The 25,649-nt window shown below is 44.4% G+C and overlaps 2 protein-coding genes across 10 annotated transcripts in view; both read left to right on the plus strand.

Annotated features, from left to right (window-relative positions):
• Nucleotides 1-12,617, plus strand: part of LRP4 (LDL receptor related protein 4) — a 79,656-nt gene extending 67,039 nt beyond the window's left edge. For 2 of the 3 annotated variants that reach the window (XM_052694772.1, XM_052694773.1), the window contains exons 24-38: nucleotides 268-354; nucleotides 558-729; nucleotides 813-975; nucleotides 1,214-1,439; nucleotides 2,707-3,010; nucleotides 3,344-3,562; nucleotides 3,863-3,997; nucleotides 4,172-4,280; nucleotides 4,641-4,785; nucleotides 5,278-5,391; nucleotides 5,708-5,825; nucleotides 6,302-6,369; nucleotides 6,980-7,067; nucleotides 7,593-7,734; nucleotides 9,433-12,617. In XM_052694772.1, the coding sequence (XP_052550732.1) occupies nucleotides 268-354; nucleotides 558-729; nucleotides 813-975; nucleotides 1,214-1,439; nucleotides 2,707-3,010; nucleotides 3,344-3,562; nucleotides 3,863-3,997; nucleotides 4,172-4,280; nucleotides 4,641-4,785; nucleotides 5,278-5,391; nucleotides 5,708-5,825; nucleotides 6,302-6,369; nucleotides 6,980-7,067; nucleotides 7,593-7,734; nucleotides 9,433-9,768 (2,426 nt within the window). In that variant the 3' untranslated portion in view covers nucleotides 9,769-12,617. Of the gene's footprint in view, nucleotides 1-267; nucleotides 355-557; nucleotides 730-812; nucleotides 976-1,213; nucleotides 1,440-2,706; nucleotides 3,011-3,343; nucleotides 3,563-3,862; nucleotides 3,998-4,171; nucleotides 4,281-4,640; nucleotides 4,786-5,277; nucleotides 5,392-5,707; nucleotides 5,826-6,301; nucleotides 6,370-6,979; nucleotides 7,068-7,592; nucleotides 7,735-8,289; nucleotides 9,407-9,432 lie in introns of those variants that run through there. The other variant, XM_052694774.1, reaches the window with a different exon arrangement.
• An 897-nt stretch (nucleotides 12,618-13,514) lies between these two features.
• Nucleotides 13,515-25,649, plus strand: part of CKAP5 (cytoskeleton associated protein 5) — a 47,618-nt gene continuing 35,483 nt past the window's right edge. Inside the window, exons 1-4 of one of the 7 annotated variants that reach the window (XM_052694764.1) lie at nucleotides 13,515-13,615; nucleotides 21,870-21,961; nucleotides 22,506-22,699; nucleotides 23,742-23,948. In XM_052694764.1, coding sequence (XP_052550724.1) covers nucleotides 21,905-21,961; nucleotides 22,506-22,699; nucleotides 23,742-23,948 — 458 coding nt within the window. In that variant the 5' untranslated portion in view covers nucleotides 13,515-13,615; nucleotides 21,870-21,904. Of the gene's footprint in view, nucleotides 13,707-16,956; nucleotides 17,070-20,574; nucleotides 20,645-21,869; nucleotides 21,962-22,505; nucleotides 22,700-23,741; nucleotides 23,949-25,649 lie in introns of those variants that run through there. The other 6 variants (XM_052694770.1, XM_052694765.1, XM_052694771.1 and 3 more) reach the window with 6 other exon arrangements.

Consider the following 25,649-nt stretch of genomic DNA (forward strand, 5'->3'; position numbering starts at 1 on the left):
AAAGTATTGTATGTTCTCTTACCTTCTGTGAAGCTCATCTTATTAGAATAGCAGAAATCTATTCTAATAGCCTGCATGTACACACCTTTGGGGGATGAGTGGAACATGATCATTTGTGCTCTTCTGTCACTCTAGCTGAACAGCCTTGTGCTGCTGTTATTTCTCTGCAATCACATCTCTCTTGAATTGCCTAGCTGGTAGTCAGACACCTGGGTCTGGACTGCAAGGATTTTAGTGATTTATTTAGGTTTCTCTTCTTCACCCCAGGAAAGGTTTACTGGTCAGACAGCACACTGCGAAAAATAAGCCGGGCTGCCCTTGATGGCTCCAAATTTGAGGACATCATCACCACAGGTAAGAGTGATTTTTTTGTCCTCTTGCCTCTGTGTAGGGTGAAAAGAGAGATGAGATTACCTGGTGGAGTAATCTCCTCAAGTTTTTTGGGGAAAAGGGGCAAAGCCTAAAGCATCTTGATGAGGTGCACAAAGGCAATATCAGAAGTTCCTGACTAAGCCGGGAGAATGAGAAGTGATTGATACACCTTTGTGTTTTCTCAGGTCTGTTGACTACAGATGGGCTGGCCGTGGATGCTATTGGCAGAAAGATATATTGGACAGATACAGGAACAAACCGTATTGAAGTGGGCAATCTTGATGGCTCTATGAGGAAAGTCTTGGTCTGGCAGAATCTGGACAGCCCACGGGCAATAGCCTTATACCATGAAATGGGGTTAGTGTTGCCAGGAGGATTATCTAGGGTTTGGGATACAACTTCTGACCTCTATTTCCATAACACTTGCTGCTTTTCCCTAGCTATATGTACTGGACAGATTGGGGTGAGAACGCCAAGCTGGAACGCTCTGGGATGGATGGCTCAGGACGCGTGGTTTTGATCAGCAACAACCTGGGCTGGCCCAACGGACTGGCAGTGGATAAGGCTGGGTCCCAGCTGCTCTGGGCTGATGCACACACTGAGGTCTGATTCTGTTCTTAGGCATTGTTTGTCATTGGATTTGTGGTAGCCTGGAGGCTGTTTTGAAACCCTTGAGCAAGCTGTGGAAAGAACAAGGGGAATATAAGCTTTTTTGAGAGCTTGGGCTCTGGGAGGGTGGAGAGGAATATCATCACTAATTCAGGCTCTGGTTGCCGCTGGTAGTCATTGTTAGTCATTGGTGTTTTGAGTGTGGGGCTGATGTGCTTGCTTCTTTCTTCAGCGTATTGAGGCTGCAGATCTCAATGGTGCTAACCGCCGCACCCTGCTGTCCCCAGTGCAACACCCCTATGGCCTCACTTTGCTGGACTCTTACATCTATTGGACCGACTGGCAAACTCGCAGCATTCACAGGGCTGACAAGGACAGTGGTGCCAATGTCATCCTGGTGAGGGCAAACCTGCCTGGCCTCATGGACATTCAAGCTGTTGATAGGGCACGGCCCCTAGGTGAGTTGCTAGGCTGTTCCCAAATGAGTAGTGAATGACTGTGGTGACAGTAGCCCTTGAAATCTGTCACTGAAAGGAGTCCTTTGAGGAAGCATGAGTGATAGAAGTAGAGCACCAGGATCAGTTTTTCTTTTCTTCTTCTCTCTTGTGTAACTATTTTTAAACTTTTTCCTGTTTATCCAGCTCCTTAGGTCTGTTGTTTATTTCTTGCTGCACTCCTTTTCTTCCCCTTCATTCCATTTCCCATGCTGGATTGTACAGACAGTCAGTCTCATTCTCACACACATCAGGGCATTTTTTAAGAGGACTGAATGAGTCATGCCATGTTACACTTCACCTGAGTCTACTGGGAATGGACTCTGTCTTTTTTTAACTCCAAAAGATGCTCATTCCTCTTAAGCTCGTTGTTGAAACCTTAGTTCGAATAATTTTTTTGCCCAGACATCGCAGGCTTCATCTTTGTTCTATAGAATCAATGCTTCTTTAGCTGATATTAATATATCATACTTTCAAAACTATTCTGTGCTAGAGCCAGATTCCTTATGTTACTCTTTGGGGTCCTATACAACCTCATCTTGCCTCCTTGTTCTTGAGTCTGAGTTGCTGCTTTATTTCAGTGGAATTTCCCCAGTGCGTACTTCTACAGAAAACTCCTTACTGCTTCTGCTGTAGCTGCTAACTGTAGAACATTGCTCTTGACATACAATTGTACGGTATAACTTCAAGCTATTAGAAGCTCCAGCCATCATATATCCTGGTTGTTTCCCCCACTCTGCTCCTTTTGGGCTTCTCCTCCTATTCCTTGCACCTTCTGTGCTTATCCACTCCAAACAAATATTTGCTGGTTTTTCAATTTAAAAAAACAACAGCAAAACCCTAAGATATGACCCTAATATGTCAAACACTTGCAACAGGCTTCTCTGATGCTTTTGTTTGTCACTGTGTGCAGCTAACTTGAAACAGAAGCTTCTTTGTCAGCCTGGCCTCTGGTGCATTGTTGTGCTGCTTCTTCACAGGGTGAGATCCTTCAGTCAGCATTATTTCTTTGCAGCTATTATAAAGATCAGCTGCAATTCTGTGAATCTATCAGCATTTGGCCAGTTCTTTTTTCAAGAGAAAATTATGAAGAGCTGTAGATTCTCAGAGAGGCTACAGTTAGGATGAACTCAACTGCTAGCAGGTTATGCACGTATGTAGCCTTTAAAATTAAGCTTCGGTCTCCTGGAGACACATTGATCCTAAAACTGTGCTTTTCCTACTTCCTAAGGCTTTAATAAATGTGGAGTTCGTAATGGTGGCTGCTCTCACCTTTGCTTGCCTCACCCCACTGGATTCTCCTGTGCCTGCCCCACTGGCATCCAGCTGAAACGAGATGAGCAGACTTGTGACTCTTCTCCAGAGACATACCTGCTTTTCTCTAGCCGTGCTTCCATTCGTCGTATCTCGCTGGATACCAGTGACCACACAGATGTGCACATCCCCGTCCCTGAGCTGAACAATGTCATTTCTCTGGATTATGACAGTGTGGATGGCAAGATTTACTACACAGATGTTTTTCTTGATGTCATCAGGTGAGTGCCAATGATCTACTTGGCCACTGCCCAGGTCACCTAGCTATGTGTGCTGGCTGTGCCACAGCAAGCTGTGGAGTGCCATTAAGTTGAGGGAACCAAGAGATGCTGTCAATATACCACTGCTCACACCTAGTCTGTGGCACACAACATCATATGTGTTGTTGAACTAAATACTGAAGGTGTATTTAACCTCCTGGAGATTATGGGGAAAAAGATATTTGGGAAGTAACAGTATGAACCCCCCTGTGGTTAGGGAGACTTCCTTGTGCGATCGCCATCAGGAACTATCCATTCCTCACTACCATCCACTTGTGTCTTATTTCTATTCAGGCGATCTGATCTGAATGGCAGCAACATGGAAACTGTTATTGGTCAGGGCCTGAAGACTACAGATGGTCTGGCAGTGGACTGGGTTGCTAGGAACCTCTACTGGACAGACACAGGACGCAATACTGTTGAAGTGGCTAGATTGGATGGGAGCTCCAGGAAAGTGCTAATCAACAACAGTCTGGATGAGCCCCGAGCCATTGCTGTCTTTCCCAAGAAGGGGTAGGTATGGGGGTATTGGTGGGACAGGGAGAATGGCTGTACAGAGGCAGGTTGGAGGGCGAGGATGTGAGTGGAAAAACAGATGTGCTGTCCGCATCTGTAGGCACCAGCCAGGGTCTGACTGAGTGACAGAGGAAATTGAGCAGACAGTAGATTTTAAGATAGTTGGGAGTCACAACCTACAGAGCACGTGAGCTTTTTTTGAATCTGAAGAATGTGGCAGTTTAATTGGTAAATAAAATTTTCAGTAGGTTGAGCGAAACGTTCTTTTCTTGTTGCATTTGCTTTTTATCTCGTTAGGTACCTCTTCTGGACAGATTGGGGTCATATTGCTAAAATTGAACGGGCAAACTTGGATGGCTCTGAACGTAAAATCCTGATCAACACTGACCTAGGATGGCCAAATGGTTTGACCTTGGATTACGACACCAGAAGGTCAGTGAAATAATTTGCTTTACCTGTATGGAATTAAGAATGAATTTTCTTCAGCTTTCCTAGCTTGGTTTCATGAAGAAATTTGTTCCATCCAATCCATCTTGGCTAGAAAATGACTAGAAAGTAAAAAGGAATTGCACAGGTGGAAGCTCACCTCTTGCTCTGTTCCTGCAGGATATACTGGGTGGATGCGCATCTTGATCGCATAGAGAGTTGTGATCTCAATGGGAAGCTACGGCAAGTGCTGGTCAGCCAGGTGTCACATCCTTTTGCTTTGACACAGGTAAAAAGATTTCCCCCCCCCATGCTGCTACCATTCTCTCTGCTGTGTTGATGAATTTGGACAGTAGTGGAGTGTGGGGACAAGCAATTGTTGTAGTCTGTGGTAAACAAAGAGAGCTGAGGGGCTAATAGCTACAATTCTGTGGAGTTAACAGGAGGAGATTTGTACGAAAATGTGTAGGGTGTAGATAGCTGTCATCTTTATGAGAAAGGGTTGAGAAGGTTTTTATTTGGGCCCTTGGGCCTTGGGATATGTTTTTTGATGGGTATTCTGTGTCTGTGTGGCTAAACATCCTAATGGTTCTGGGTTTTGTTTTGTTTTGGTTTGGTTTTTTTCCCTACATGCTATCTCCCTGAGTAGCAGGACAGATGGATATATTGGACTGACTGGCAAACCAAGTCTATACAGAGAGTGGACAAATACTCTGGACGGAACAAAGAGACGGTCCTGGCCAATGTTGAGGGGCTGATGGATATAATTGTGGTTTCCCCTCAAAGACAGACAGGTAAATAGGAGGGCCTTCATTTGGGCAAATGATAAATGGATGCAAAAGGAAAATTTAGAACCACTGTGCTATCGTAGATGTCAAAGTGAAGTTGGTGTCTTTCCTTGGATGTAAACTGTTAATGTATCTTCTCTGGGCATGTTTTTTCTAACCATGACATTTCAGCCAAGTATGTCTTGACTGTATTCTTACAGCTTTGATCAGCAAACCACTTCCTGTGTTATTCATCTGACACTGTGTTAAAGACAGAATAACGTAAGCTTGTTTTTAACTGTGGTGACTGAGCTGTTCTCTATTGATTTCCAGTGCCTTCCTATCAAGATTGTCTCACTATTATCACAGCTTTCTTAGCGATCAGATGTAGGGCACGTGCCAGAGGATAGTAATTTGCTGCCTTTCTAGGAAGTGTCTTCCTGAGCAGGAAAAAAGTTGCTGCTCTGAGCTCCTACCTAGATAGTTGCAAGAAATTTTAAATTTTCTTCTTCCTTCCAGGTACCAATGCTTGTGGAGTGAACAATGGAGGCTGCACTCACCTCTGCTTTGCCAGAGCTTCTGACTTTGTCTGTGCATGCCCAGATGAACCGGATGGGCGACCCTGTTCTACTGGTGAGTTTTGTGAGCATCCCTTGAGTACTAGCTTCCACACGAGCCATTGCCATTATTTGATGCCGCTCATCTATGGCAACCAGAGCATCTGAAGTTCTCCAGTACAAGAACTTGTGCAAGCCTTATTCTTAAAGTAAGACTGCTGTGAGCAACACAGCTTTCTTCTGTCCTTTTTGCTGATGAGCTGGGTTTGCAATGGGAAAGCTGCTGATACAAGTTCTGACGCTTCCCATTTCAGAATCTCGCTATAGCTTACCAGTCTTGTTCACCTATTCCACAAAATTGGGGTCCTGTTTATTTTTCTGTGTTGTCTTAGTTCCTGGTGTGGTGCCCTTTGGTCCCGAAATCACCAGTGAGAGAAGTCAGACACCACCTGGCAGAATAGGTACCTCAACAACCAAGCCTCTTACATCTCTGGAAGAAGAGGAAGGAAAGTAAGTACTCTTGTTCTCTTGGAATTGGGGTGTAAAAATTATTGTTTGTTTAAGTTCAAGCCCTCTTTAGCTGTTCCTACCCAAAAGAGGTTATTCCAGCTCCAGACCAGACACAATGAAGAGTTAGAATCCTCCAGAGTCCATGCCATTCATTTGATTTATTTAACAATTCCAAGATTCTTAAAATTAGAGGAGATGGCAGTCTGTTGCATTTTTTCTGCAAATTCCCTACAGCTTGCTATTCCTACTACCCAGAGGAAAAAAAAAAAAAGTATACTGGAGAAGAAAAAGAAAGGCTTTGTTGTTGAATTGGAAGTTTAAGGAATTTCAGTGCTAGCCTGACCCATTCTGTCTTTTGATACCTTTGGTACTACTTTCAGTAACAGAATACTGCAGGAGTTGGACTCAAAGATCCTCATGGGTCCCTAGCAACTTTGGTTACTCTGTGATTCTAATTGTGTCCTTTTGTCTTTCAGCTGCTCTGACAAAGACGCCAGGCGAGGCTTGTGTACTCATGCCAATGAGGCAGTGTTGGCAACAATGGGTGAGTTCCTCCTCTTTACTCTTCTACACCAGTATTCTTCCAGATATGCCCAGAACATTCCAGTCCATAGTGTTTGAAATGAAAACTTCTGAAAATCAAACTTGAATTTCTCCAATGCCTTCTGTGCAAAGCAAAATCTGAAAATGAACATCGGTCATAAGCATTCACTAGCCTATATAGGAGCTTTTCACACTGAAGTATCGTTTGAAATAATAATGTTTTCTGTTTTGATCCCCTACATCATCCACTGGGCTCTCACTACTAATGCTACCCCACCTCACCATCCTCTTTGTGTTTATCTGAGGGTGGTAGTTAGGATAATGGTTTCCCACTGCAGGAGTAACCTGTCAGCAAGGAAGTCCAACTCATCTTTATTCAACAGCTTTACAAATATCTTGATGCTCCTGGTTTGCTGGGACCTGGGCGGGAAGAAGGGCTTTGTTCATATCACACCAAACAAAAGCCTTTGCTAAAGCTCAGCATGCTGACGTTTTGCTTCACGTACTTCCATATGGTTTTTATAATTCTGTATGAGGTGTTACACTGATGTCAGTGTTACCCAGCGGAAGTTAAGAAAGGTGTATAACATACCCTTGCTGTTCACTTTCAGGTGAGGGACTGCATGTTAGCTACATCATTGGAGGTCTTCTCAGCATCTTGTTCATTTTGCTGCTTATTGCTTCTTTAATCATATATAGGTGAGTGATATTTTTCCCTCTCTTGGACCATAGTAAAATCTAGCCTTCTTAGAAGCAGGAAGCTATTAAAGAGCACTTTGTCTTTCCTTATTATCATTTACAATCCATTTGTTCTCATTTGGAAGTGTCGATGTTTGCTGAATTGATTAGCACGGTTTGCTTCCTGTCCCTTTCAAGTGTTGGACATGCCCCTACCACATATTTTTGAAGCCTTATTAGCTAAATTTTCTGCAGAGAGCTTAGGTTTAAGGAAAGGGATGTGTGATAATTCATATCTCAGTACACGTGTGGACTCATGTGTTCTCTGCCAGGTAGCCTCTCCAGTTACTGTCAGTATAGCTTTTGTGGTTACATGGCAGTGCCTTGCTGCGCTGGTAGGTGGTGAGTATACTGGTAGCTGAAGGGCATGGTAAAATCAGCAGTCTGTCTTTGTAGGGCAGTGAAGATTGCTGGAGCTTTCCGCTCAGGAACTTCAGATCCTGGCAGTAGGGCTCTGCTTTTTTTCTAACGCCTCTTTTCCTACAGGCATAATAAATCCAAGTTCACAGACCCTGGCCTAGGGAACCTAACCTACAGTAATCCCTCGTATCGGACATCTACCCAGGAGGTGAAGATTGAAACAATTCCCAAGCCGACAATGTACAACCAGTTATGCTATAAAAAAGAGGTAAGAGCTGCTACTAAGGACATGGGAACCCAATTCAAGCGGCTGTTAAGGCCTTCATATGTGAAAATGTTGCAGCTTGTTAGCATTTACCCTTTAGAACATGGGAGAACAGCTTCAATAAATTGCTCAGTTAGACTTTTTTGCATCAACCAGCAGTATTTCTTCTCCAGAGCTGCAGTGACTGGTCTTTAGTTCTGTGCTTCTTACCCACTTCCACAGTGTCTTGTACTTCAGTAGCCAGCACTCAATGCGAATGAAGTACAGGCATCAAAGGGAATTGTCTTCCCTGGACACAGTCCCAATTGGTGACTCCCCAAAGCAACCTTAGGGCAACAACCAGGAGGGGAGCCAGGCAGCCAGAAAGAATTTGTTAATAAGAATGTGACTCCTGGCTATATGCTTCATGGAAGGGGTGGGACAAGAAAAGAAATGGAGCCCTTAATAAATAAAGCACATGACAGGCCCCACAGAAGTCCTCCTCATGTGTGTGGCATGATAGAGAGTGTTTAATGCGTTGTCTTGCAGCACTTAGGTTCTCCTCTTTTTTCTCCTCAGAAGCTTTCCTATCACTCAGATAGTTTTTCATCTTCCCTCTTCTGATTTCCACCTACATCCTCATGTCAGGTATCACTATTCTGTGTATGTGTTTGATCCTGGCTCCCTCACTCAATCTCTGCTGTGTAGCTGTCCCATACTAATTACTCTTCCATGTTTTTCCATCAGCTTTTATGTCCTTAAGTCAGCTTTACAGTCTGCCAAGAAAGCTGAGGTCATTTTCTATGGTCTTGGGCTTGGCTACATAGAACATGAGATCTGAAAAAGATAATTTCTGTACAAGTATTTATGACAGCCTGTTAGATTACTTAACTCCTCAAGCAGGGATTGAGGCAAGGCTTATGTAGAGGAGAGCTTTTCCCTGCTTTTTTTTTAGACATAGTATGCAATAGATTTCCCCAAATTTCGTGCAATTTTAGCCTTGTCTACAAAGGGTAACACAGGACGATTTTTCTGGGAATCTAAATCCTTTCCATGATTCTTTTTAATTCTGTTGCTCTTAGTTACACCCAGATACGTTCTCCCTTCACTTTCTTCCCTGAGTTTATATCAGATGTTTTAATGCTCCTATATGTCAGTGAGCCAAATAAGGCAGATTTCATTAATTGAATCTCAGTGGGGTCCTGCTAGCCTATCATGATTTCCACTGTTTCCCTGTAATCTTATTCCCCTCTATCATGATGGGACTTAAACTCAACATTCCAACTGTGCTTTACTGAGAGGTGAATCTGGAATGACTCAGACAAAGACATTGCAGACAAATCTATTCCCTAACCCTACCTACTTTTGCCACTTCTAGCTGTTCCTGCTTTGCATGTTTTGTTTGTTTGTTTTTGCTTTTATTTATTTATTTTGGTTGGGGTTTTTGTGCTTGTTTTTGTTCTTGCTCCCTGCTGTCAGGTGTTGCATATAGCTGAATTAGGAGAGACGGCTCATGCTCATTTCCATTCCACAATTTAGAGGTTCCTGCAGGGAGGTCAAACTTAGAACAGGTTCTGCCATTGTGACAGCCAGACCCAGTGGATGTTTACATGGAGGTCTAGCCTTTTGTCTGCTTCAGTGTCTTTCTTCCAGCTCTGCTTTGCTCTTTGCCTTATTTTTCCATGGATGTATTATTTTTTCATTCATCTGTCTGCTTCTTAGACTGGTCCTGATCACAGCTACACCAAGGAGAAGATAAAGATTGTGGAGGGGATATGCCTTTTATCCAGTGATGATTCAGAGTGGGATGACCTTAAGCAAATTCGGAGCTCTCGAGGAGGGATCCTCCGGGACCATGTTTGCATGAAGACAGACACAGTCTCTATCCAGGCTAGTTCTGGTTCACTGGATGACACTGAAACTGAGCAGCTGCTACAGGAAGAACAGTCTGAGTGCAGCAGTGTTAACACAGCAGCGGCCACTCCTGAACGGCGTGGCTCACTCCCAGACACAGGCTGGAAACACCAACGCAAGCCCTCCACTGAGAGCGAGGTCTAAAGTACATGTTGCTTTAGAAACGCTTGAACCCTCCCTAGCCTCTGTTCTGCACAAAAGAAGACAGGACTCTGCCTGGCAAGCAAGGAAGGGCCCAGAGACTAGCTCCTCTTGTGAGGGGCCCAGAGACTGTGACTGCCTTTTAGCAAGGAGCTTGGCCAGCTGTGCTGTTGTGGTTGAAGAGGGAGGATGGGTGGGTTGGATGGAACCCAGAGACCCTTTCGGCTCATTTTCACTGTGTCTGTGGTTTATTTATATGTTCTCTTTTCTTGGAAGCTGCCGTTTTAACTTTTGCAGTGACTCCTCTGGCCTGCATCTGGTCCAGATGCTGAGTTCTCTGGCAACCTGCAAGTCCTATGCTGTCCAGCTCACAGTCAATGCCCATGAAGACAGCGCAGCTGCCATTATGCTAGCTGCTGGTCACAGAAGTTCCCCTAGTCATTCCATCAGTAGCAGCACTCTTGAAGGCTTTGTGATGTTGGGGCTGTGCTGGGAGAGATGTCTGGGAATATGTGGGATGTACTCTGGGGCTCAAGGGGACAGTGGCACAGCATCAGGGCATAAAGAGGGTAACCACAGTTGTTGCAGTGACCCACTTCATGGAAGCATCATTGCTTACGTTCCCATCTGCTAAGGAATTCTCAGATTGGAGCACAGTGTCTGTTGCTGGCAGTGGGCACTGCTCCTATTCTCCCCTTTCTCACTGAAAAAATGTTTCTACTCCAGAAAATAAGTCAGCAAGTGGCCCTTTCAGGACTGCTCCCAGTGGGTGCAGGAGTCAAGGGTGCTGTACTTGAGGAAAGTATGTTCTTAGTTCTAGAGGATTAATGTGAGGAAATGAATCTCAGCCAGATCTAAATTTTACTCTTGCCTTCTTTTTTTTTTTAATTTGCTACATCTCCATTGATCCCAGTTCTGCAAGATCCCAGTTCTCTTGACCTTACTGACTTTTTTTTTTTTTATTTCTCCATAATGAGGAGAAAAAAGATGATTCCTAGGATGAGTTTCCCTCAGTGGAATCCTCAGTGCTGACAGTTAGGAGCTGCTTTATACGAGGTTGAGCCCATTTGACCCAGAATAGGAGACAATAGTCACAGAGCTGCAAGGGCTGTGTTAAAATAGTTGTTTATCAGAGAGAATGACACTTTAAGTAAGCTCTAGTGTTACTACTAAATAGCTCTTCTTGCAAAGACATTTTTTCCCATCAGCTGTGCAAGCCTCAGTTATTCTCTGGCTTCCAAAGCCTTTATCCTCTAGAGGGTAAAGGTAATGCTACGCTTGCAGTTGTACGCCAGCAGCAGCTGGAGCTTGCTCAAGACCTATTGCCACTTTTTCATACTTCCGTGGCTTCCTATTATGTATTTCTTCAGCTGGAAAAGAAGAGAAAATCTCTGGACACTCCTTCAAAACTGAGATTTCTATCAACCCCTCAAGTCACGTGGGTGCTATCATGGTAAAATACTAAGTGTTAAGGCAGATATTTGGAAGCAGAACTTTCCAGTGAGGAATCTCCCACAGCAGACTGTGACCTCTTTGTCTCCTAGGAAGAAGCCAAGTACATTCCCACCCATGATGGAAGGAGAGCAAAGCATGCAGTAGGAGTACAGGAGAGGATGCATCTCCTGTGCAGTATTTTTCCAGCTATTAAAAAAAGGAAAATCAATCCTATTCAACTTTAATCTTCTTCATATACTAACAGTCCTGCGGCTCCTGAAAACATGATGGTTGTCAGCAGGCTGGCTGTACTTTTTATACTAGAGGTAGCTTTGCAGCAAGGTAAAGGTTGCAATTTTAACCTGGCTGGGTGACATAAACTCTGTTCATAAATGCACCATTGGGCTGACTGGTGTATATTCCTGTGGAAAATGAACTGGAGCTAAGGCTTGGAAAATTCTGTGTTAATGTGGAACCTCCCCTACTCCCAGAGGGGTTTTGTTTTTTAAATTAGATTTTTTATTTAATTATTTATTTGATTGACTCCAGCCTGGGAAACATTGTTTTTGTTGGGCAGGGGCACTTCTGGATTGAGACATGGACTTGACTGGGAGCTGAGAAAGGATTACATATCACTGACACACATCTGTCCTGTCTGGGCTGCTGCACACAGGGGCATCAAAGGCTCAAGCGTAGGCAGGCGAATTGGTTTGAAGAGAAGCCATGTACAGAGGTGGAGGCATTAGAAGTGAGATGTGCGGGTGGATGGAGGAACAGTTGAGTTTTTGTTTGTTTCTTCCCCCACCCCTCCAAATACCTTTTGTGCACCAAACTCTTGAGGTGGGAGGGGGGTGGAGGGAAACATCTGCCTGTTCCTGTCTCTTGAGGTTCAGTCAGCTGAAATACATGCTATCTGAGTTACAAGGGCAGAATGGAAAGGAAAACCCAGTCAGTCCTTTCAACAGCTGATGGTGCTTGTGATCTCCACTGTAGTATATTCTCTGCTGCTGCTTAGGAGGGACGCTGCACACTCCAGCCTAGCAATTCATAACTGCTCTCTGCTCTCTTCTGGAATCAAATATGGTAAAAAAAAAAAAAAAAAGACATAACTCAATGTCCCCCAGCCTCTCCTCCCCAAGTGAGGTGGGCAGAAATTAAGTAAAAGACCTTCATTGCACTTAGGCTGTTACGAATGTAAGAAGGCCACTAGAGGATGATCTCTTGAGCACTGATTTACTATGTACAAAGCAAACCTCTCTCCTGTCTGTCCCGAGATAACGTCTGTGATTTCCCTGTGTTCCTGTGTAATGGTTTTAATGTTACTCACTGGAGACATCAGAATTTCTGGAGTTATTTAACCACTGTGTTCAGTATTTTAGGGGTTGATGATAATTTAATATAAATTTAGCTTTTCTTAACCACTCTGCCTGGCTTTTGGTTGTGAATCGTGCATGGTATTTGGATTCCCCTTTGAAAGAGGCGCTCCCAGCTCTGTTTACACAGAACCCCACCTGTATTTCATTTGGGAGGAGCAAGAAGGCACAAATGGATGTGGGTTGTCCTCGTGACGGGATTGTAGCACACACTTCTGCCACTAAGGCCTCAAAGCAAGGGTCAGATAGCTATGCTCACTTGCACATTCCCATATGCTTGCACTCTGCCCCAACCTGCTATTTTTGTTAGCATTTTAACACAGCAGCAGCCTAGGAGCATAACCCTCTTTTTTGAAAGGAATTTAAGAGCACTGTGGTCTCCAGCACTGTACACCACAGGAACCTGTGGTTGTTTTGTGCCTCCGCCAACTAGAAAATGTGGCTCTGAAGAAGAGATGATTTTCATCTCTTCATTCAAGAACACAGAAAGCTGAACAACGACTGAAATGCTCGGAAATAACCATTCTGCAGTACTACTGCTCACCCGCAGTTCCCTTCTACCCAGCTCCGATGGAAATAAGTACCAAACACGATTTCAAACGCTTTAGTTTTATAGCTGCCCATCCTTACCCACAGATGACACATAGTGTAGAAGCAGCACAAGGGGCCGCATCTCCCGCAGGCCGCTTCCAGCCGAGCTCCTTTACCTTGGAGTTACCATCTCTACCTCACCCCGAGGCTGCCGAAGCAGAGCAGTGGGCTGAGCCCCCACCTGCGGCCAGGAGCGGACTCGCCGGCCCCACGGCAGCGTGTCCGATCTGCCCCCGGCACTGCGCCGTCCTCAGCCAGCCCGGCAGTGCGCGGAGCACGCAGCGCTGCTGTCCGATTCAAACGGACCAATCAAGCGCGCTCTTGCGGGAGGGGGCGGGGCTGTCGGCGGCCAATGGGCGGCGAGGACACTGGGAGGTGCGGGCGGTGTTAGCGATTTCAAACCGCGCTGAGCAGCGGCTGGACACTCGCCGCGCCCGACCTGCCGGGCCCAGGTGAGATCCGCCCCCCGTTTGGCTTCTTCCGTGGGGGCCGCTTGCTTTCCTGTGTCGTCCGCCGCGCTTCGCCAGACCCGTGGGCCGCTGGGTAGGCCTCCATTCTCTGTTGGGCCTGGCCTCCCGACCCCGTGAGGGGGCTGCGGAGGAGGTGTGGTCCGTGGTAGCCTCCCGTGGGAGCGGGCCGGGGCACGGGGGATTCATCCGAGCCGCTTTCGTGACTACGGAGAAGGCGATGGTTAACGGGGGAGGCCGCGGCCTGTGCTGCGGGGCTGTGAGGGGCGCTGGGGTGGCCGGGAGGTGCTGGGCTGGGCCGGCCCGGCCTATCCTTGGACTCGCTAAAGGAGGCTGTATATAGAAGTAGTTTTGTTTGCATAACATCCTGGGGTAACGTTCCCTCAGGTGAGGATGGTCCTAAAGCAGAAGCCATGGAGGTATCTGTGTTTCTAAAGCCCTGGTACTGAGTTCAGGTGTTGGTCTGGGATCCCTTGTGTCCCTCGTCTGAAGGGGCTTCCTGCTGAGCCTCCTGTAGCACTCTCAAAGGGAGGCTGGCAGGAGTGGGGATTCCCACCGTTCTCCTGTGTTGTTGGATTCAGTCAGAATCCTGTGATTTGTCTCCAGGCAGGAGCTTTCAGGTTGCTGTGTAGGGGGTTTTCCTCCTGAATTTGGATCTTTAACAACATTGAAGAGCAGGTGCTGGGGAATAGGAATTCTGTGCAGCATAAGCTGACCCTATCTCTGCTATTTAAAAAACAATGGAAGCTGCACATACCTCTAAACTCATGTGCTGTAACTTTCTATCTGGGTTTTTCTTTAATCTAGGTTTTTCTTCAGTATGTATCAGCTATGGAATTATCCTGGGGTTTCCTTTTTTTTTTTTTTTTTCTTTTTTTTTTCTGATTCTTATTTTGAGTGTTGTATGGTACTACTGAAAGCTCCTTTCTGCAGACAAGAACAGCATGTGTGAATGTTGGGATGCTGGGCTGTCAGCTATGGAGGAAAGCATGGCTACAGACTTGCAGTGAATGTATCTGTTGGGTTGAAATTGTGAAGCTGTATGTTCTCAGGCGCTGATAGAGGCTCAAATGTTGAAGTGTTACAAAAGGCTACAAGCTATTGAAACTCCCCAGTAGTATTAAGTCAGAAAGAAGAATGAGGGTGTACAAGCTGTCATTATAACTGATGCTTTTGCTCGCTAATACTGGATCAGTTGATTGTTTGAAGTTAGAATTTAGTACAACTGTCTCTTTCCCCAAGTTTGGCCTATTTTTTGACTGCTGGTTTTATAGCTTTCCTCCATTTAAAACTTGTAGATGTGTTGTTTTTTTTTCACCCCCTTTAGATGGTTGCAATAGAGTTACAGCTTTAAGCTACAGAGAGAAATTGGTATATGAAAGATGGCTCAACAAAAATGGACTGGTTCTAAATGAATTATTGCAGATGTATTTATTGAAGGTAATCCTAAAGAATACAAAATTGGGACTGTTAAGCAGGGGGTTAGCTATGGAGAAGATTATTTGTGACATCTGTACAGACATAGATGAAAACTTGATTTGAGAGGCACAAAGAATTAGTTAATCACACTGCTGGACTTCCCATTTGCTGGTCTTAATGTTAAAAACCAACTGTGTGGTAATGCATTGTTATTCCTGATTCTCATACACACGTGACTTGAATCTGTGGGACCTGTATCCATGCTGACTCTTGGCCTCTCCTTCATACAGGCCTGTTATGTGATCTGGGCCTGTATTCCAAAATCCTGGGCTGTACCACTGTGCAGCTGAACATCTACTGATGTCTGAGCTGTAAGCTCTCGTTCCCCTTTGGCAGTTCCAAAACCTGGTTTCTAGAATATATTAAGATTTGGTTTTCTCTCGTGTGTCTCTTTGGTGATAAATTTACAGCTGAAATTTACTTGGCATGTTGTGAGCCTTTTCAGTCCATCCTTTCTTATTTTTTCTTTTTCCTTTGCTATTCTGAGTAATTATCTGCCAACTGCAAGACTGCTGTTCACCCCTTTGATAGGTCACTTATGTATATCTCAAACAGTGCACACAAATAGGAAATTGATCTGAATGTTTTGTGGAGTAGAGGTAAGCATCCCCAAATGCGAAGTATTTGATTTGAAGACTGTAGTGTGGAGGATGTATGACCTGAAGGACCCTCGTGAGGTGTAAGTTCTTGCAAACCTTGTAATCAGGGATTTTCGAATCTGTGGCCAGCAGTCGATTTCCTCTTCTCCCTTGCTGTCTCTCCTCTCTTCCATTGTTCCAGCTAGGTGTCTTTTTCTGCCTTTTTAAAAGAAACATGTAAAAATGAAATATTTTATGGACAACTTAACAATGTAGTAGGAATGGCTTGTGAATTCCCTGCTGGAGCAGGCTGGGATGAGGGCCACGTGCTCCTGCACAGAATGGCTGACTGTAGGCCGTGTGGCTCATGGAGTTGGTGCTGCCATAGGCTGCTCCTGTGTCGTCCTTGTCACATTGGCATTGCGAAGAGTGACATGGGAAAACCTGGTACCCTCGTGCTTAAATTAAACATCGCCCTGCACTAAGCAGCACGCTGGGCCTTCTTGAAATAGAGCGTCTCCAGAACTGACCAAATGTGTGTTGTTTGAGGCTGTCTCTATGACAGCTCGGTTGCTGTGGATGTCGGAGGTTGGAAAGCAGAAGCGGTGGCGTGTGTTTGTTCCTCTGTGTTGTAGGGCTGAGATGAATGAAAAAGGAACTTCAATTATTCGGTGGGGCGTGGAGCAGCTGCTGCTACGGCTGTTCTTCATCTAGCTAAGATGATTCTGAAGGAGCACAGCCTCGCGTCGCATATCTGACTCCCAAGGGAGGAAGCTGTCGGCACAGGGTTTCCACCATGGCAGCTCTTCCTCGGTTGCTACTGCCGCTAGAAAAGGCATCTCCCAACGTCAGGTGACGGCTGGAGCGAGCCGATGAATCAGCTCTGCTGGGGCGCCGTCATCGCACGGCTGGCGTGCGGCACGAAGCGCGGCGGTGCCGCGGGGCGGCTCGCCGTTCGGAAGGCACGGCGCTTCTTGGCGGCGGGCCTCGTTCCTCCCGTCAGGCCGACGGCCCGAGGGACCGCCCCGCGAGGGACACCCGGGCCGCGCCCGCCCGTTTCGGCGTCGACCTCGTTTCCGCCAGCGCGGGGCCGGGGTGCCGAAGGCGATGACTCGCGAGGGCGGCGGGCCCCGCCACCCGGGCCGTTGACCGCCGCCGGCCCCGGGGAGCGCCCGGGGAAAAGGGGGTCGCGGAGGCGCCGGGTGGCCCGGCGCTGCCCTGCCCGCCTTTGTCTGGCCCCGGCGCGGCTCGGCTCCCCGCCCAGGTACGGCCGCGGCGCCCCCGGCCCCGCCCGCCGGCGGGGAGGTGCTTCCGCCGGGCCGGCCCCTCCGCCCGCCGCCGAGCCGAGCCGGCGCTGTCAGGTGAGCGGCGCGCGCTGAGCGGTAAGGCGCGGCGGCGGTGTAAACAATGCCGGGCCCGCGGGGCGGCCCGCCGCTCGACGGGATGGGCCGGGGCGGGGGGGGGAGGGAGAGAAAGAGGGAAGGAGGCGGCAAGAGCGGGGCCGGGGGGCCTTGCGGGGGCGGCGGGGCTTCCTTCTGGAAGGTGCTGTGGCTGCGGGGAGGCCGCGGCGGCCGAGGGAGCTCCCGGTGCTTCCCGTAGGGGCCGTCCTCGGCGGCGGCGCGGCCCTCCTTTTAAGGAACGTCCCGCCGGCCTCTGTGCGTCTGAGCTCGGGCAGCTCTTTCAGGGAGGGAGGGGCGGCGAGTGGGCGCTGCCCTGCTGCCGTCCCGCTGTCCCGCTGTCCCGCTGTCGTCCCCCTGCCGATTACCCGAGGCTCACGGGTATGCCCCGGTGCTGCCCTTTTCTGCCCATCCTTCTACCCTGTTAAGATTGGCTTTGCTCCGTGCTCACCCCGCTCCTAGGCAGAAGCAGGAGGCCGGTTTTGACATTAAGATGTTGCTGAGCGTTGGGGCAGGTGAGAGAGAATGCGGTGCCGTTTACTCTCATATGCCATTTCATTGCTGCTGGAACTGGGAGAAGCTACCTTGCAAAGTACCTCGCAGCCTGCAAATGATTCCTTTTTGCCTTTTGTTTCTTGTATTTCTCATTATTCTGAGGCCCTGTGTCATCGAGAGCTCTGTGTGTTTCACATCTTGAGATTGATATTGCCACCTTCTAAAACCATAGGAATTTCATGCTGTCTCAGCATCAGACAGCCCTCTGAGTGGTGGTGCTTGCGTGTTAGTTTTTGAGCTGCTTGTTGCTGCATCTGTCATCAAAAGATGGGTGCACTGAAGCTGGGAGGTGTGCTGGCGGTCTGATTGGAAGTTCTTTTGACTCCTGTTTTTACCTCTTTAACTTTAGGAGTTTTAGCTGGACTTCAGTCTTCCTATGCAGAATTTGCTGAAGCGGCTTACTGCACTATTTATTTCACTGGTTGATTAGGCCACACGATTCTTCAGTTTGCATATTCATCTGAGTGTTGTTTAAGACAGAGAAACAAAACCCCTGTATTATGATTGCTTGAGTATTTTAAGCATTTTTCTGTGCTGCATAATGCTGTAGCTAATGAGTTTTAATTAATTTAAAACTTTAATTGGCAAGTACTGTAAAACATGCTGGGCTAAACTTATGAAACAGTGGAACTTCATATGTTGAGAGGCAAAGAGAGAATATGACCCCAAACTGCCATTAAACAAATAAAAATTCTTTCTACTAGCAAAACCATGGACTATACTGGCACAGAACTGTCCACAGAGAACTGTTGTCTCAGTGGAAATTATACCTTCACAATTTTATGTTAAAGTATGCACTCTAAGAACATTTCAAATGCAATTTTGCTTGGAAATGGGCTGTCTTCAGTAAGTCTTCAGAGCTTACTCTTTTGGGCAAACCTACTGAGAAGGCTACTTTGGCATCAAGCCTTCTGATATTTTAAAAGCTATTCTTGCTTGGCAGTGATGCTTAATAGGTGGAAGCGGGCAGGGATAAGTGGACAATTGGTATCAATAAACATCTGGTTTTTGTTTAGCACAAAATGGCTTCCTACTTTGCCTTCCCAGGAAAGAGAAACTTCATGACAGTGCACAGAGATTCCATAATAAACGTGCTTCAAAAAAAAAAGAAGTTTCAAATTATTTATGTCAGAAGGCTTTTCTTTAGTGATACCCCTATACTATAGAGCTGTAGGGTTGATGCTGTTCAGCCCTTCAGAATTTTAGCACAGAAAGCATTTATTTAGGAGCTGAGTAAGGAACTTTTCAGAGCAGTGTGTGGTTAATCCAAATATTCCCTTAGCATCCCTTCCACACATTCTCAATGCATTGATTTTTTTTTTTTGATTTTTTTTTTTTTCCCCCCAATAATTCAGTAACAAATTCTCACTTTACGTTTGAGCTTGTTGTGTTGCACTGTCCTGTAAGTATTTTTCTGCTCTTAAATTGTCTCCCTTTGTAAGATATCCTATTCTCTCCTTGATGGCCTTCACTTTCTTACTGCTCCATTGCATGAGTTTGCTGTGCCAAGAACTGTCAGGGAGGATTTGTTGTTCATCTCCATTGCAGATTGCTCAGCTGACTTGCTTTTGTAAATGTTTCATTGACCGCCTTAATAACAACCCTCTCTCACAAAACTGATTTTGGTGCTTCAGTTGCTTCAGAGGTCCCGTTCTCTGGGTGCTACCAAAATGAGCGCTGTTGCTGAAAGACTTATTAATCTTTTTGTTCTGAGTCTGTAAAATTAGTTGTGCTGACAAGTCAGCTATCTAGGTCAAACACTTCACTGCTGCAGACTCACTAGTTGTAACGCAATTTGGCTGCGTTATTGCGGTGTGAGGCTACTTTCTATTTGGGTGTTGAAAAGTAATGAGAAGAGTTGTTCATAACTTTGCAGGGAAACTTTTAAAGAAAGACTTTTGTCAAATCTGAGATATTCTTTGAACATTCAGAGTGCAGTAACTTAATTGAAGGGAGAAACAACAGTCTGTTATTCTGCTGAAGGCACGATGCAGGCAGCACAGGAATTCAGGATTGGGGCAGGTGTGAACAGTGATAAGATGGAGAGAATAAATATTTAGAAGCCAGCTCCCCCCTCTATGACCATGGAAAAACTGTTGGGCCCAAAGGGATTAGTATGTTGTCAGAGAGGACGTATAATTTTATCCCTATTTTTAGGCACAAGATTCAGTGCGGAAGGCAACTGAACCCATTTTATAATTGAAGTAATGATTGTAGCTTTTGCAACTAAAAATAGTAGGAAACGGACTTGACCAGACTGAAAAGAAAAAAATAAAATAAAAGATGAGTGAGAGCATGGTACTGTTTTGCCCTCCATGTTCCCCCATGTGAGAGTGTCTCATGATGTTGGGAAGGAAAATTCGGGATCCTTTTCTTCTACTTTCTATGATGTGGCAGTAGGATATGCAAGTCAGAGGTCATGCTTTGGGGCATACAGACTGTTGTCTGTATGTAAACATAAAAAATACTTGGAAATCTGTGATGCTTCTGATTTTAGGGTCGTAAAGAGGTAGTCAATATCCTGCAATAAGATTTTCCTTGGTAGAGTGGATTTCTGGCACAAAGGAGATGCTCTCTTTTTACTGCTTATACAGTTTTATCTCCTGTTTTATCTGTGGTAGTTCTTTTCCTTCTGCTGGTTCCTTATGCTTTCCTTAAGAAAAGGAAAAAGCCAGGAAGTAGCTTGTACACTGCCTCCAAATTTGTGGTTAGTCTTGCAAATGACTTCTTACTAAGATCACTATTCTCATCAAGGACTGGTGTGCGCTTAGGGGAAAGCATTGTGCCTGTTTGTGACTCGCTTCTGCACTGGTGAGGTCGTCCAGTGATTTCTGTACTGGTGTGTTAAGTTCTATACTGCTACACTAATTATTCCTAACACAAATGGAACTTATATTACACGAGACACAGCTCTGCGAGTCTTTCTTTCTGCAGAGCTAACTTGTTTGCTAAAGTCTGTTGTTGGAGCTGCATTCATACAAGGGTATTCCTGCATTCTTGACTAGGTGAGCTATTAAAAGAGCTTTCAACATGAATGCAGCTTCATTTTTGCTTGTGGACTGTTGTAGTCTGGTTTCCCTCTTGAGTTAGCTATTTGTGGCTGACAGATAGCTTTGCAGGACTTGCTTGTATTTACTTAGACTGATGAAATTATAGTCCTAATCTAGGATTTATTTATTTGCAGGGAGCTTCTGTGTGTACTTCAAATATAAAACGCTTTTATCTAAAAAGTATATCATTTTACTGGCATGGGCTGAATTTACATTACAGATGTGTTAGATGTGTTTACGTACAGTTATGTTAGCACTGTGTATTTATACACCTTCAGGGATAAATTATTGGATGGTGATGACCACTAGCTCTTGAAATCTATCTCTTTGTGTATGTGTTTGAAATGGTGTGCTGGAATGTGTTACTCCTTGCCTGGATTGATTTAATTTGCTTCTGCAGTGTTGTGAGCTGTCTCAGTGCTGCTGAAACTTGCATGTCTAAGACGGCCATTGAGCCTGAGGTCTCATCTCTCATGCCCTAGTGGTCAGTGTTAATATTTTAATGAGGAGAGAGGGATAAAACACTTCTATGACCTTGAACAAGTAATATTTGAGTCTGCATGCAGTAAGAAACTGGTCTCCTGGTGAGAGCAGTTGCCAGTGCTGGCTATTGTTGCAATTGGGGCATAAAGTGGCTAGCTAGCAAAAATGGATTTTGTTAGTCTCATATCTCATAGTGCTGTTCATTTCAAATGCTCTGTGAAATAGTTAAAACAGCTGTCCTCACACTAATTTGTGGTGATTTTTCAACCCTGATTCATGGCACCTGCTGCAGAAAGCACGTCAGTAAGCATCAGTTTTCTAGTGGTGATCAGTACTCATTTCTTCTTAGTTCCTCAACTGTGTATGTTCTTCCTCAAGCTTAGACAAAGGTGTGTTCTACGTGCCTCGTGTCAGCTTACTGAAACATTAACAGATTGAGAATTCTGGTGTCAGAAGCATTACAAATGGCAATATGCTACTCGTCGGTGCCTTCTGGTGGCCTTGCAGGGCTAACAGATTTGTGGCCAAATCTTAGTATGTAAATACAACTGCAGGCTTGAAAGAGAGGGTTTCACATTAAATATTATATCTGCTTTAGAGCTGTCTTATTTTTTTTTTTAATTTTCTGAACTGTGTTGCAAGTGGAATCTCGCTTTTTTTGTGTGTTATGTGTTCTAACTCTTGTCTCTGTCCGCAGGAACTGCTGTAACTGTAGAGAGAACCTGAATTACGATGGGGGACGACAGTGAGTGGATGAAATTGCCCATTGACCAGAAGTGTGAACACAAGGTGGGAGATACTGTCTGGGTTTGGCCTGCTGTGTATCTGTGCTGTGATACTTCTATGATATTCCTGTACCGAATTATAACAAAGTTGACTTATTTTGTAGCCACACAGTGTGCGTGTGTGTAAAAGGTCTGAAACAGTTAAGTAACACTCATGAAGCAGAGTTTAGTTGTGTGATAATCTAGATGGTGTAAGTTTGTGAGCCTAAAGATCAGTACACTTGTTCATGTGAATGTATTACTCATCTGTAGCTGAAAGTACTGTTGGGCTCACACCTACACACTGGTGGTGGTTGCTAGAGCTGATGGAGAGCAGCGAGGAATACTAACGTATCTCTTTTTTTCTGGGTCATTGTTGACAGGAAAGCAATGGGTATTTTGCCCTCTTGCACAGTATTTGTGTAGGGAAATTTTGCAGATGCCAGCTTACTGAGCACCCTTACAGCTGTGATTGAAGTGCTTTGGTGAGATTAAGGTTATTAAGGTGATTGAGATTGAGTTAAGGTTTGTATTAGCACAACACTTAAATGTTTGACTTCTACTTCCAGCTGTGGAAAGCCAGATTAAATGGCTATGAAGAAGCCCTTAAGCTCTTCCAGAAGATAGATGATGAGAAGAGTCCTGAATGGTCCAAATACCTTGGATTGATAAAGAAATTTGTGACGGACTCCAATGCAGTGGCACAGTTGAAAGGACTGGAAGCAGCACTTGCTTATGTAGAAAATGCTCATGTAGCTGGAAAGTAAGTAGCCTTTCCTTGCTATCAGTGGGCTGTTATGAGTTTTATGTCCCTCTCTGAGGAAGTCTGCAGATAAACTGTGCAGGGATTGTAAACAGATAGGGTATGTTGAGAACAGAAGTTGCTTTCTGATTTATAAAACCTGCTGAATAGTAGGTTTGTAGATGGACTTCCACATACCTGTTAATTTATCAGAAGTTGCTTTACATAATGTTTAATGATGTTGTAAGAAAAGAGTGGTAAAGATTTTAGAAATGGTAGAGAAGTGAAACAGTTGGTGTTGTGAGCTGGAAACCCTCCTCTTGCTTGGCTGAAACAATGTGTATGTACATCTTTCCTAGCAGATACTCGTGTAATTTATTTTTTAAATAAAATGTACTTATGTTTGTGGTGGTGTATCCAGTTTAATCCATCTGAATCTGCATACTTGCTTATTTCTTCAGAGGGTGTTCCTAGTATTTTACATTATCTATCCCATGAAATAATGTTCTCCTGGGGGTGAAATAAAAGCACCTAATTGACCTCATTCATGCTTTGATCCACTGTCTTTAAATGACTTGATTATTTATTTTTAAATACTTTTTTTAAATTAAAACCTTAATTTGGGTGTCTAACAGCATTTCCAGGCCCCTGAATTCACAAGTGGTATAAATTGAGGGTACTGGGAGCTTTGACATAATCCCAGCAAACTATTTTCTGTTTATGCACCAGTGTTGTGTTACTATGATCTATACAATTCCTGGAGATGATGAATTAGTGTTTGTGTTTTTGAGATAAGGTCTTGTATTCACAATTTGGTGTAGTCCAGTATTAGGAACATGCAAAATAGCACTCAGTGTAAAGGTGTTCCATTGATTAAACTAGAGGGTAGTAAAATCACCTTTTACAGAAGATTGTAACCTTCAAAGTTAACTTAGCCTTTATTGTGTGGTGATTGAGTTTTCATCGTTGTTTTAGATGTTGTGTGTGCTTCTGTCTGTGGATAATGATGGAAAAAAACCAGTTCACTTAAATGTTCTAAAGGTAACTTTCTCTCATCTTTCAGGACAACAGGGGAAGTAGCTTCTGGAGTTGTAAATAAAGTATTCAATCAGCCAAAAGCCAGAGCAAAGGAGCTGGGTGTAGATATCTGTCTTATGTATATAGAAATTGAGAAAGGGGAGGCAGTACAAGAAGAATTATTAAAGGGTCTCGACAACAAAAACCCGAAAATCATAGTTGCTTGTATAGAGACGCTGAGGAAAGCACTAAGGTAAGCTTCTAGGTTTGGGGCTGGGGTGTTTGTTTTGGTGCTGCTTTTTCTTCCTCACCCCACAGAACATATATCCATCCAGTGTTTTTAGCAGGCTGTCTTTACTGAACTGATTATTTTTAAGGTGACGACAGTTGTGAGAATTTCACAACTCTTCTGAACAGCTGAGATAAAGTTAGTGATGGGAAAGCTGAAATTCATTCGGTTTGTTTCAAGTTTTTCCTCACTGATGCATGCACTTTTGGTTGGCTGCATTGTTGGTTTGTTTTTTTTTAAATGCTCATTACACATAAGTTTATTTTGAAGAGCTGTCTCTGTCAGTTTCCATTGTCCATATAAAAATTTTGTCATTAAAAACAAAAGCTGATAATACTTTCTAAAAACCAAATCTTATTGAAGATAGGATAGTTGGTTTCAGGGTTAGAATTGCAGTACCTGTTTGCTTTTGTTTCATTCTGAGTGAATTTCCTGCTGATAATTCCGGTATTAGTGAGGCCAGAATACCTTTTCCTGCAAAAATGATTATAATAATGAAGTAGTTAGTGTGAAAACACTGCAGTACAGGTGAAGAATACCTTATGGTTGATATCTGGTAGTGAATTTGCTGAAGTACGTGCATTGATGGTCGTTTTTACACTAAATGGGTGCTGTAAGCAATGCTTTATTTTAGGTTCTGCCAAATGTCCTACTTTTAAGAGCATATTTTACCTATTTTAAATTGCCTTATCTCTGTAACAGTATGGTATAATTAGAAAACGGTGCAACCTTCCTCAATATCTCCCTACCAACCATATTTATTAAACGTGCCTTCTTTATATATATTGTATTGAATATGTTGTATTATGCTTTAGGTCGCAAGATCAATTTATGTCATGGGGCTCTATTAATCTTCTGCTTTAGAATTGTGCTTTCAGAGTTTCTGCATTGATAGCAAGATTTACATCTTGTACCTAAATGGGTAACTTGGCTACATAACTAGTTAAGCTTCCAGTGTTTTTTATTTTATGTTGAAATGTTTTTATTCCTTGTATTGCTACAGGAATTGGAGTAGTCTGCTGTTCCTCTAAGTTCTCATTCTCAACAGCTCCTTTTTCTAGTATGCTCCTTATTTTAACCGTGGTGTAAAAGCAGGCTTGTGCCTTTCATTTGTTCGCATTCTATAATTGTTACTTCTAATACTGGAGCCTCTTTTGCGTGTTTTTTTTACCTCACATTTCTCATACAGTGAGATTTGTAATAAAGCTTCTAGCAGTAACATTTGTAGAACTTAAATATGCAACTGTTTTTTAGTAGCTGTTTTTTTTTTACTAGCATTTTCATGAAGTACTTAGCTGAACAGAAGCAGAAGTGTGACTAGCAAGTTTAGAGCTCTCAAGAAAGAAGAGCTGTCCTGAGTCGGTATTTTGTGGCTTCTGATGTGACTTAGCAAACCGCTGCCGTTCTTCAAGTATTTCTATGGGCATCTAAAGAAAACTTGTTTTCACTCAACAGTGATTGAGAAATGAAATGTGTGTTAAGTTCAACAATATATGGAATCTGCTGACAGGGAAGGTTGGCTGGGGAAACCTGTTCTGTGTGTCCTTTCAGCTGCACACACTTTAACACGTGTATTTTTTGTGAGGATGACCCAGGCTTACTATAATTATCTAGTGCAACAAGTGGTAAAATGACTAATGCTTTTACTGCAGTTTGCCTCCAAGG

This window comes from Tympanuchus pallidicinctus, unplaced genomic scaffold (genome assembly GCF_026119805.1).
Source record: "Tympanuchus pallidicinctus isolate F22 unplaced genomic scaffold, pur_lepc_1.0 scaffold3, whole genome shotgun sequence".
NCBI lineage: Eukaryota > Metazoa > Chordata > Aves > Galliformes > Phasianidae > Tympanuchus > Tympanuchus pallidicinctus.